Source organism: Tachyglossus aculeatus, chromosome 16 (assembly GCF_015852505.1).
Source record: "Tachyglossus aculeatus isolate mTacAcu1 chromosome 16, mTacAcu1.pri, whole genome shotgun sequence".
In the NCBI taxonomy this organism is placed as follows: Eukaryota; Metazoa; Chordata; class Mammalia; order Monotremata; family Tachyglossidae; genus Tachyglossus; species Tachyglossus aculeatus.
The window spans coordinates 46,578,320-46,591,197 of NC_052081.1; the positions used below are offsets into that span (position 1 = coordinate 46,578,320).

At 48.4% G+C, this 12,878-nt stretch overlaps 1 protein-coding gene across 9 annotated transcripts in view; it reads left to right on the plus strand.

Annotated features, from left to right (window-relative positions):
• Window positions 1-12,264, plus strand: part of RCAN3 (RCAN family member 3) — a 35,153-nt gene extending 22,889 nt beyond the window's left edge. For all 9 annotated transcript variants that reach the window (XM_038757910.1, XM_038757912.1, XM_038757914.1 and 6 more), the window contains exons 3-5: window positions 5,484-5,657; window positions 7,630-7,801; window positions 8,836-12,264. In XM_038757910.1, the coding sequence (XP_038613838.1) occupies window positions 5,484-5,657; window positions 7,630-7,801; window positions 8,836-9,020 (531 nt within the window). In that variant the 3' untranslated portion in view covers window positions 9,021-12,264. The remainder of the gene's footprint in view (window positions 1-5,483; window positions 5,658-7,629; window positions 7,802-8,835) is intronic.
• Window positions 12,265-12,878: the final 614 nt, after the last annotated feature.

A 12,878-nucleotide genomic window follows, 5' to 3' on the forward strand; every position in this document is an offset into this window, starting at 1 on the left:
GAAGGGGGAGACAGACAACAAAACAAAACATGTGGACAGGTGTCAAGTCATCAGAATAAATAGAAGTAAAAGTAGAAATACCCATATGGATTTAGTGGGTTCTCTTTCTTATGCATGATCCCAAGGGTGAAATTTGGCCTGGAGCAAACAGTGCCCCAGCTGAGAGAGGTTGTTGCCTGTGGTTCTGAACACTGCCCAGGTTGGGGAAGGGCTAATGACCCTAGAGGACTACTAGTGCCCATTTATTTTTAGTACTTGTGTGCCCACAGCTTCCAGTTCTTTTTTTTTTTTAATGGTATTTGTTTAGTGTTTACTATGTACCAGGTACTGTTCTAAGTGCTGAGGTAGATACAGAGTAATCCGGCTGGACGCAGTCCATGTCAGTCAGTTGTATTAGTTGAGCACTGTACTAAGCGCTTGGGAGAGTACAACAGACATATTCCCTGCCCATAGTGAGTCAATCAATCAATCGTATTTATTGAGCACTTACTGTGTGCAGAGCACTGTACTAAGCGCTTGGGAAGTACAAGTTGGCAACATATAGAGACGGTCCCTTCCCGACAGTGGGCTCACAGTCTAGAAGGGGGAGACAGAGAACAAAACATTAACAAAATAAAATAAATAGAATAGATATGTACAAGTAAAATAAATAAATAGAGTAATAAATACGTACAAACATATATACGTGTATATATAGGTGCTGTGGGGAAGGGAAGGAGGTGAGGCAGTGGGGATGGAGAGGTAGAGGAGGGGGCTCAGTGTGGGAAGGCCTCCTGGAGGAGGTGAGCTCTCAGTAGGGCCTTGAAGGGAGGAAGAGAGCTAGCTTGGCGGATGGGCAGAGGGAGGGCATTCCAGGCCGGGGGTCGACGGCGGGACAGGCAAGAACGAGGCACGATAAGATTAGTGGCAGAGGAACGGAGGTTGCGGGCTGGGCTGGACAAGGAGAGAAGGGAGGTGAGGTAGGAGGGGACGAGGTGATGGATGGACAGCCTTGAAGCCCAGGGTGAGGAGTTTCCGCCTGATGCGTAGGTTGATTGGTAGCCACTGGAGATTTTTGAGGAGGGGAGTAACATGCCCAGAGCGTTTCTGGACAAAGACAATCTGGGCAGCGGCGTGAAGTATGGATAGAAGTGGGGAGAGACAAGAGGATGGGAGATCGGAGAGGAGGCTGATACTGTAGTCCAGATGGGATAGGATGAGAGCTTGAACGAGCAAGTCCCACATGGGGCTCACAGTCTTAATCCCCATTTTTCAAAGTGAGGTAACTAAGGCACAGAGAGGTTAAGTGACTTGCTGAGATCACACAGCTGACAAGTGGCAGAGCTGGGTTGAGAACCCAGTCCTTCTTACTCCCAGGCTGGTGGTCTGTCCGCTAGACCACGCTGCTTCTCAGTACAGTCCCCATGGTATTTACCAAACAGAGGCAGAGTTGTGTGGTTTCCCTACCAGCACCTGCATGGGACAGACATCCCTCTCCCCACCTTCCAAGCCTTATTGAAGGCCCTTCTTCTCCAAGAAGCCTTCCCTGACAAAGCCCTCATTTCCTCTTCTCCCACTCCCTTCTGCATCACCCATGTAATTGATTTGCACCCTTTATTTACCCCTCCGGGCATCTCCATCAGTTATTTGTTCATATTAATGCCTGTCTTCCCCCTTCTAGACTCTGACCTCGTTGTTGTCAGGGAACGTGACTACCAACTCTGTTATATTGTACAGTGTTCTGCACACAGCAAACACTTAATAAAGATGATTGATTGACCCCAACTAACAACAGTAGAGAAGCAGCGTGGCCTAGTGGAAAGAATACGGGCCTGGGATTCTAGTCCCGACTGCCAAATGCTTGCTGTGTGACCTTGGGCAAGTCACTCAACTTCTCTGTGCCTCAGTTCTCCTGTTCTTCCTCCTACTGAAACTATGAGCCCCATGCGGAACCGGGACTATGTCCAACCTAATTCACTTAATAATAGTAATGATGATGGCATTTATTAAGCACTTACTATGTGCAAAGCACTGTTCTAAGCGCTGGGGAGATTACAAGGTGATCAGGTTGTCCCATGGGGGGCTCACAGTCTTCATCCCTATTTTACAGATGAGGTCACTGAGGCACAGTGAAGTTAAGTGACTTGCCCAAAGTCACACAGCTGACAGTTGGTGGAGCCGGAATTTGAACCCATGACCTCTGACTCCAAAGCCCGTGCTCTTTTCCACTGAGCACTTGTCTCTACACCGTGCTTAGAACAGGGTTTGACACGTAGAAAGTGGGGTTTTTTTACAATATTTAAGCACTTACTATGTCCCATGCACTGTACTAGGCGCTGGGGTAGATACAAGCTAATCAGGTTGGTCACAGTCCCTGTCCTACAAAGGGCTCCACCATCTTAATCCCCGTTTCACAAATGAGGTAACTGAGGCACAGACAAGTTAAGTGACTTGCCCATGGTCACACAGCAGACGTGGCGGAGCCAGAGCGCTTAACAACCACCATAAAAATAGAAAAATACGTTTCTGGCATGAGAGAACTAGAAGTCATTCAGGAAGGAAGATGGATAGGGAGCGTAGCTCCCAGGAGCAGATAAGCTACCCTGCCTGCAGAATATCGGTGGCGTTACTTGCGTCCTTGAGAGTTGAATGTTCCAACTAGTGTCCAACTAGTCCATAAAACATATTGCTTAAAGGGAGGGAAGTAAAAAGAAGGAAGCAATTCAACAGATTAGATTTTAAAAGAGGAAGAACTGTGCTCTTGGACAAACTGTACTTATCTGAACAATGCTAATGCTTCCTAGCTACCTCTCACCCTGTTCAGCATTTAGAAAGCGCTCCAGAGAGGGCCAAAAGAGCTTGATTTCAAGGAATCAGCGATCCCTAAGACCAGATCTCTCATGGGAAATGAGCCCAGAAGAGAAAGATGCTAAGAAATGTACTCAAATTCAGTAAATCACACTCCAGCCTCTCTAGTCTTCTTTCCAGGTGATATTTTAAGGCTCGGAATAAAGATCAGATCACCGTCATCAGTGATATTTTTTGTGCAGAGCACCGTACTAAGCGCTTGGGAGAGTGCAGTGCGACAGAATAGGCAGGCAGGTTCCCTCCCCACTGTCAGTCAGTGGTGTTTTTTTTGAGCGCTTGCTGTGTGCAGAGCACTGTACTAAGCGCTTGGGAGCACACACTACAGCAGAGTTGGCAGATAGGTTCCCTGCCCACAATGAGCTTCCAGACCAGAGGATTTGTAAACACAGGTGAAACTTCCGTTTCAGAAGCACGGGTCTGAGAGGACGCAAAGGCACTGTTGAAATAGGTGACCTTTGGCTCAAAGAAGTACCATTATAACTTTCAGTCTTGTATTTCGAGATTATGTTTTAACTGGGGTGATTTTGGTTTTCTCCCCACGGGTTATTTTGGAGGAAGGTCAGTTGGTGGTGTCCATTGAATTTTTCCTTGTCATTTGTGGGTAAAATTTGGTCAACGTGTGTCCAGCCCACACATACACAAGTCCTGGAATTCCGAGGGATCTCAAGAGCTGGTTTAGTCTCCCTTGAGGCAGGTGAGTGGCGAGACTTCTTAAGATTGTTCCATGTAGGTGTGTGATGAAGGGATTCTCTGGTCTTTTAGAGCCCTTTCCAGTGTTTTACCGGACAGTCAACAAATGATCAGAAACCGAGCCCAAAAAACCCTCAACTGTCCTGCTTTAGTTTAACCCTATTTCAGATTTCAGTGGATATGAAGAGTGGCTGGCCAGTGGCTACCCCATAATTACCCTTTGTGTCCCTTTTCTTTAATAGGCAAATGAAGATCAATTCTTTTAACCACTCCCTCTAGGATCTGTTTTCCACCGTTTTCATTGGTTTCTGTTGGTTTTGTGGATCACTTACAGTTTCCTTCCTTTTTTTCTGATATTGGTTGTGTTTACCAAGTGCCAAACACTGTTCTAAGCACTTCCCTCCCACTTAGACTGGGAGTCTCATGAGAGACAGGGGCTATGTCCAACTAGATTATCTTGTATCTTGTAGTACAGTGCTTGGCACATAGTAAGTACTTGATAAATACTATTATTATCATTATTATCATTATTATTATTATTATTATTATTATTATTGCTAGTACTATTCTTGACAGCCTTTCCTGATAAGGAATTTCACTATAGCAGAGGATTCCCAGCATGCAGATAATAATTATAATAATGATAGTATTTAAGTGCTTACTATGTGCCAAGCACTGTTCTAAGCACTGGGGTCGATACAGGGTAATCAGGGTGTCCCACATGGGGCTCACAGCCTTAATCTCCATTTTACAGATGAGGTAACTGAGGCACAGAGAAGTTAAGTGACTTGTCTAAGGTCACACAACAGACATGTCTATATCTGCAGATGTGGGGGTTCACCCATTCCTCCCAACTCCTGTAGAACTTTTCTGTTGCCTTTATTTCCCTTGCAAAGCCCTCCTAAGAAATAAGGTGCATTTGTACCCGAGTCTCACCCGCCTTTCTGGAATTGGAGTGTTTCTAGCACTGGCTCGTGTCTGTTCTATTTCCACCTTTACTCCCTTCCTCAGGAAAAAAAAAAAACTTCAAGAGCATCAAGGGTGAGGATAACACAGAAGATCACCACTGGGACAAGCCAACCCCACACATATCTACAGAGGGGAAGGGAGAACAAGACTTTCTGCTGCCAGAGAAGGTGGAAATTAATCTCAGACACCTTCTGTTTCCTTAGGAAGGAAAGGAAAACCAGTTTGATGATCTTGGAGTTGATCAGGAGCCAGAAAAAGAGAGCTGGTGGTTCATTCATTTAGCTGTATTTATTGAGCACTTACGGTGTGCAGAGCACTGTACTAAGCCCTTGGGAGAGTACAGAATAACAATAAACTGACACATTATTCCAAATTGGGAGACTTTTTTTATCACAAGCAAGTTGGGAATTCCCCTCTCAGGGTCGCACCTGGAGAGATGGGCGGATGAGAGGAGGAATTTTGAATTTTTAGCAAGGAGGGAATCTCAGTCAATCAGTGATATCTATTGACTGCTTACTGAATGCAGAGTACTCTACTGAGTACTTGGAACAGTTCAATACAACAGAGTTGGTAGATGTGTTTCCTGCCTACAACGAGCTACCGTCTAGTTGGGGAGACCTCTTCTGTCTCCCTGCCGATTTCTTGCTCATGACCTTCCTCTGGCCTGGAGCTCCTGACAAAATCGATAAGCCAGCCTAAATTTTAGCATTGTACTACTTACCGTAACCAGAGTAGGATGCGGTTTTGTGACGACCAATGACTTTTCAGTAATGGAGTGGAGACCTTGCACTATTCGAGAAGAATATTATTATTTTTTGTATTTAAGCTCTTACTCTGTGCCAGGCACTGTACTAAGTGCCGGGATAGATTCAAGCTAATGAAACTTTAGCACAAAAGTGTCCCGGCAACAAAATTAAACTGCTTAAAATTCCTTTCACTGAAAATCTGTTTTTTTTTTTCCTCCTCTGTCCCTTTAGGAGAGATTTGAAGCACTTTTCACCGTCTATGACGACCAAGTTACATTTCAGTTGTTTAAAAGCTTTCGAAGAGTCAGGATAAACTTCAGTAAGCCGGAAGCAGCAGCAAGAGCCCGAATAGAGCTCCATGAAACGGATTTCAATGGCAAAAAGCTGAAGCTGTACTTTGCTCAGGTATTTCACGGCCCAAAGGGCACCCTTTAGCATTTCTGGTCCCTGTGTCGTATTGAAGCTGAGAAAAACTGGTAAGCTCCACGTACAGTCCAGGATTGGCAACGTGGGTAGTCCTTATTTTTAACAAATAAGTCGTAAGTGGAACTTATTTCTAAATTCCTGTATTAGCTGAAAAGAGATATTTGATTTCTCTTTCCTTTGTTTTATTGCTATTGTCATTATTATTATTATTGTGGTTTTGGCCACTTACTATGTTCTAAGCTGTGGGGTAGGTCACTCAGTCACCGGTATTTACTGTCAGTCACTCGTATTTATTGAACGCTTATTGTGTGCAGAGCACTGTACTGAGCGCTCGGGAGAGTACAGTACACCAGAATTAGCAGATACGTTCCCTGCCCATAACGAGCTTACAGTCTAGATTCAAGTTAATTAGGTTGGACACGGTCCCTGTCCCACTTGAGGCTCATCGTCTAAGTAGGAGGGAGGAGGATTTAATCTCCGTTTTACAGTCGAAAAAACTGAGGCCCAGAGAAGTGAAGTGACTTGCCCAATTGGCGGACAAGTGGCGGAGCAGGGATTAGAAACCATGACCTTCTCACTCCCAGACCCGTGCGCTCTCCGCTAGGCCATGCCGCTTCGCATGGATCTGACATCGCTACTGTCAACAACTAGATCCTGGGCAGTTGGCGTAGCCCGGCATGCCAGTTGTGTTCTTCCATTCATTGTTGGCCGGCTCAATTGCCTTTCTGTAAAACCCAGTGCAGTGGACTCCTTGAGCCATCAAGGTTTGCGTCATCAGACTGCCTCAAGCTGACATATGCTCCAGAGACAGGATTTTCAGTAGTAGGCGTTGGTTAATTCCTGAAAGAGGTGTTTTTAACTCGTACCAACAAATAAGATCTGCTGCTCTCCCCTACCTCCTTTTTTCTAATGGTACTTGTTGAGTGCCTTCTGTATGTCAGGCAATATACTAAGTGCTGGAGTAGATACAAGTTCATCAGGTTGGACACAGTCCATGTCCCACAAGGGGCTCACAGTCCTAATCCCCATTTTACAGATGGGTTAATTGAGGCCTAAAGAGAAATAATAATTAAGCACTTACTCTGTGGCAGGCACTGTACTAAGTGCTGAGGTAAGTACAAGATAATCGGGTTGGACACTGTCCCTGTCCCACAAAAGGCTCACAGTCCTAATCCCCATCTTACAGATGGGGATTCCTTCTAGACTGTGAGCCTGTTGTTGGGTAGGGACCATCTCTATTTGTTGCCAGCTTGTACTTCCCAAGCACTTAGTACAGTGCTGTGCACACAGTAAGCACTCAATAAATACGATTGAATGAATGAATGAGGGAAATGAGGCCCAGAGAAGTGAGGTGATTTGCCCAAGATCACACAGCAAGCAACTGGCGGAGCCGGGATTAGAACCCAGGTCTTTTTACTCCCAAGCCTGTGCTGTTTTCACTAGGCCGTGCTTCTTCTCTTCTGCCTGGGGTTTCCAGCTCACCAGAGGAAGCAGGAAAGGGACTGGGAATGGTCAGTGTGAGGAAAAATAGAGGAAAAGTTTGGTTTACCAAAGAGTGTGGGTCTGGCGTGGAATGCCCTCCCTCCCCAAATCCGACACACAAGTACTCTCCCCACCTTCAAAGCCTTATTGAAGGCATATCTCCTCCAAGAGACCTTCCCAAATTAAGCTTTCCACCCCTTTCCTCTTCTCCCAATCCCTTCTGTATCGCCTGACTTGCTCCCTTTGTTCTTCTCCCCTCCAAGCCCTACAGCACTTTTGTACATATCTGTCATTTATTTATTTGTATTGATGTCTGTCTCCCCCACCCCAGGCTGTAAGCTCGTTGTGGGTAGGGAATGTGTCTGTTCATTGTTGCATCGTACGCGCCCAAGTGCTTTGTACAGTGCTCTGCACGCACTCAGTGCTCCTTAAATACAAATGAATGAGCGAATGAATTGTTCCTCCTCAGGTTCAAATGTCTAATGAAACTGGAGACAAATCTTACCTACTGCCCCCTCAGCCTGTCAAGCAGTTCCTGATATCCCCCCCAGCATCTCCTCCTGTCGGATGGAAGCAGAGCGAGGATGCGATGCCCGTTATAAACTACGACTTACTCTGCGCCGTGTCTAAATTGGGCCCCGGTAAGGACGTTACCCTGCGGATCGTTCGGCTGGTTTTCCTCCAGCGCCTGGGGTCACCTCAGGTTTCCCCAGACCCTGCAGGGATCCACGGGTCGATCTGAGAACTCCTCCCCTGAGGTCGGCCAGCTGTAGAATTCAGTTGACTGAGGGAGAAGCCAAAGTCCTGCGACATGGGGAGAGAGATTGGTAGCAGAACAGAGAGTCTCTGTGCTCGGTTCACAGTAAGCGCTCAGTAAATGCAATTGATTGGCTCCCTAAACCACCCTCCTCTAATCTCTAGATAACTTCCTCCAAATTGTGCCCCTCATTTTCCCCCAAATCCAGGGAAACGCTACTGGTGTGTAAAACTAGGACAGGATAAGAGTTGGTTTAAGGGCATCTAGGTGGCTAGGGTTTGCACCCGGGACCGCCGTCGTCCTATGACAGCGGTGGCATAGGAGATCTGCCCGGCAGGGAGGGTGGCCATGGAAGCCCGTATCGGATATCGCTTTAGCGCAAGGCCCCTGAGGGGGCATAGAAGAATTCACATCTTTCCCTCGGGCACCAGGGAAGTGCCACTGGAGACTGTGAAGTGGCGTTAAACCCAGAGAACTGGGACCGCCCCAGGAGGCCTGTGCCAGTTGGCCCAAGGCTGGAGCTTTCAGCCATACAGACCAGGTGGGTGAGATGGCCTCTGGGCCGATGCCAGACCCAGACAGCGAGGCTGGGTGGTCCCCACTGCGGCAGAGTAGATAGAGAGGCTTGATCGGGGTCGTTGTTTGCCCCGGCGCTCCCCTTTTTCAGACCTGACATCATAAGGCATCAAGGGAAAGGAGTGGAAACGTGGGGGAAAGCAGCGCCCGCCAAACCAGAACCACCAGATCCCACTGAGGAACGGGTAATACTTGCCCGCTTGCCCAACCCAGGCAGGGCCAGAGTTGTCCTACGGGAGCAGAGCAGAAGCCCGGGGCGACACGTCATCGACACAGTCTAAAGGGAGGGAAGAAGAGGCGGCCGCTCTGTTGCCCGTTATTTATTTTCTTCTCCTCCCTTAGGAGAGAAGTATGAGCTTCACGCGGGCACCGAGTCGACACCGAGTGTGGTCGTCCACGTCTGCGAAAGTGAAACCGAAGAGGAGGAGGAAATGAAGAACCCCAAACAGAAAATCACCCAGACGAGGCGCCCCGAGCCACCTTCTACGATACTAAACGAATCCCCGACTTTCGATTGTACGCTGTAAGGGACCGGGCAGCCAGGCACTGCCGCCCGGGGTCTCGGTAACGGAGAGTAGATTATCCCCCTTACTGCTTCCTGCATCGCCCCCGACGATGTAGGTAAGACTAGGAGAAGGGTGATTGCAACACGATGCATATTTTCATCCGTCCTGTACTATTCTGAGGGTTGCCTACATTAGCTCTATATTCTATAGTAGCAGCAGATGTTACGCGTAATTGTCTATTTCACGTTCAGAGTTTTAGATGCCGGTATTCTAATCTGCACTTTAATTTCGAGGATCAGCCCCAAAACGTAGCAACCCTGGCAGGTTTCAGATAGCGGCAAACTGGGGAGCTGGCTTTCTGTCATCCGAGAACGTTTGTTTTTCCCTGCTACCAGCTGCTGTGAGGTATCCAGACCTAAAATGGTATTAGCTCGGTCCAGGGTCATTTTTATAGGTTCAAAAATAGCCTATAGTTTAACAATCCTACGTGGGCGTGTGCTGATCCGGTAGCTCCTAATTCATTTATCGATCGAATATTAACGTCCTTTGGGTATGTACCAAGATTTCTGCATGGTTAGAAATCTCACATCTGGGGTGATTAGAGGAAAATTACTTGACCCATCTTCCCGAGTATTTTTTTGCCCCCCCGCCCCCCACCTTCCTTCAGAAGAAATGCCAAATTCACTGATGATGAAAAGATAGCCCAGATTTATGTGCCTGGGGCAGCTCCAGTCCCGAAAATCCTCACCAGAAGGAGCAAAGGGAAGAGCGCGGGGAACTCTTGGGCGGTTCTGTTGGGCCATACGCGAGCGCTCTTGCCTCCCCCAAGCCCGGTTCTCCGAGAGGCGGAGGCCGCTCTGACAGAGCGGGACGGTCCTCCCGGGCGGCACGATGGACTACGGGATCGAACGGCTTCAGTGTACGCCAACTTCCTTCAGCGCTGTCGAGTGGCTTCCCGCCTTCAGCCATGAGCTGTCCATCCTCCCCCTCCCGCACCGATGTTGTACCGTCCACTTGGTTCTTAAGCTGGTCTGTGTTCCGTGCGTCCGTTCAGTTCTGTTGCTCCTCTGCGTCCGATGAGTCCCTGTAGCGGTAGATTGATTTCCAGAGTCATTGGCTTCTTGCCCACTTAGTCGTTCTCAGCTTGCTTTGTTGGAAGGTGAGAATTCGTATACTCCGATGTGATTGTCCTCCCATGGGTCCGAATGTTGGCAAAGGAGGATGGGGCGGTTGGGTTTGTTCCATTCTCTGGGGATTAACTGGGGACGGGCGTCGCGACGTGGAGTTTTCATAAAACACGTTGCCGTTCTTCACTTCCCAAGTTGGGGGTGACACACTTGGTATTTCTGAGCTACAAGACACACCTTTTGAAGGGTTCCCCTCACCGATTTCCACGCGTGTGCATACCGGGCGGTCTGGGTTAGCCACGCTTGTGCCCATTTGTGGCATGGGTAAATGTCCTTTTTAAAATCTGTCCCCGGTCCGTGAATGATGGGGAGAGCTGTTTTGAACTGCTTCTGGCCCCTAAATCTGCGTCTGGAATCTGTCCTGACTCTCCCGTGGTACTGGTTGTGAATTCCATTAAAAGCTAAGATTTATAAAGGCAATTTAGTTAGTTGCAATCAGCGTTTGGCCATGTGGCTACCTAATGAATTCACTTCTGGGGAACTGAGTTCAACATGGGGCCGGGTATCGATCTTCTCCGGGCCCCAGCTTGGAGTTCCAGACTGGAGTCGTGCAGTCAGGAAGCAGAGTGAGTTTTGAATGTGGTTTGGAAGCTATTGAATTTCCTTTAAAGCAAGCTTCAATTCAGCATTACTGTCTAAATTATCAAAACCCAGGCCGAATTGTATTTGTTGGCCTTGGTTTTTCCACCCTAATATTCCTCTTTATCACCACCCTCCCCTACGGCTTCCCTGTGCGGGCCCCCTTACCTTCCCCTCCTCAGCCCTTAACCCAGTTACAGAAAGGGCCATCCGTAAACCGTAAAGTCTTTACAAACGTCAGAAAATCCATTTAAGATTTCCTGCTGGGTTAACTGCTCAATTTATCTCCCTTTTTGGAAAATAAATTGAACAAGTTGCAAAATTTCTAAACTGAAGCTCTTCTATCAAATATCTATTATCAAATTATCAAGTCGGCCACGCCTTTTTGAATATGTCACGTTGCCGCATCCGTTCCGGTGTGAGCTGTCTACAGGGTGAACACGAGGAGAACAAAAGTCACGGTTAGTGAGGAAGCCCCCCCACTTTTCTCACTTTCACCTGTGGGTCCCCACTCCCCGCCCCCGCTCGGCCCTTAGTAGGCGCTTAGTAAATACCATTACTAGTCCTAGTTTCTGGTCGCTGTGCATTCGGGGTTGAAAGGGAAGTCTCCTCCGCTTTGGCCTTTTTCCTTTATTTCCAACTTGTGCGCCTTTTCCTTTCTTGGAAATCACATTTCTGGAAGCTGGAGAATGAGCACTTTTATTCAGCTCTGAGTACCAGGGTGAGCAAGAACCTTAGAAAAACGAGGGCCAAAAGAGATGCCCCAGACTAGCAGCGGGGGAAGTTTGTTCCCCTGAACAAGGATGAGGGCGGAAGAATAATCATCCGTCGTGTATGGGCGAGACCCACCGCTCCTTACGTTTTTGATTGCGAAGGGCGGATTTCATCGTTGAATCCCTGCATGACCTGCTTAGGTCACCGGCACGGCTCCAGAGAGATCTGCCCTCTCGCCATCCCCCTTAGCGAGAGGCAAGAGATGGGAAAGATGGCTGGCTTGATGGCTTCGCCTTCCCGGAGAAGGTGGTCTACATTCCCTCGTTCCCAGCGACATCCCGACGGTCTCCTGGCTTAACCCGTACCACTCGGAAGTCTGAATCACACCAGTTGGACCTAAGCAATGGAAGATGCGCATCTCCCAAAGATAAGCCTTTAGCATCTCACACAGGCTGCCTCTGGGAGCAGATGGGTTTTCAGGAGCTGTCTCTGCCTCAATTACACGTTTGTGTAAGGAGCAGGTTCAGGTCTACCCCAGAGCGCCCCAAAATCCACTCCGGAAAGCAGAAAAGCTCGTGGCTGGACTTGTGGTTGGAGTAGAGGCAGTAGCCGACCCCATCCTCTAATCTCTTTCTCCAGCCCAGCCCAGAGTTGACTCCACTGTGGGGGTGGGAAATGGAGGAGCTCAAGTGACCCCGGTTCTCAGCGTGCATTCGGCTTTCATTCCCACGGTCAACGCAGAGCAGCGAGAAGCAGCGTGGCCTAATGGATAGGGCCCTGGGAGTCGGAAGGACCTGGGTTCTAATGCCGGCTCCTGATAGTCACATCACTTCTCCGGGCCTCGGTCACCTCCTCTGTAAAATGGGGATGAAGACGGCACACGGTAAGCGCTCGATAAATACGACTGAATGAATGAACTGGGACACGGACCGTGTCCAACCTGATTAGCTTGCTTCTACTCCCAGTGCTTAGTTCCTGGCACACTTCACAAATACTGTAAGGAAAAGAAGAGGAGAAGGTGAATCTGGTAAATTCGGCAGGGCGTGGGGATCGTGGCCATGATGGGGTGCGGAGGCGAGGTAGGCGCTGTGTGCCCAGAGAAAACCTGGATGTAGGGAAGCCGAAAGAGATCTCCAAATCATCAAAGAACCTCTCCGGTCGGCAGGACCACGAAACCTCCCTCTGATACGTTAAAGCCGTGACCCGTGGTGATCCTCTTCGATCAATCAGTGGTATTTTTGGAGTACGTACCGCGTGCAGACCGACTGAAAGACAGGCTGAAGACGGCAGCGTCCCACCACTGTGCCTGCCGAGGGTTGAAGTCTAGGCCAGGCTGGGGCTTTGTCAGGAAAGAGGAAGTCCTTTAGTAGCTCAATGCACTGGTCCAGGTTTTTAACTT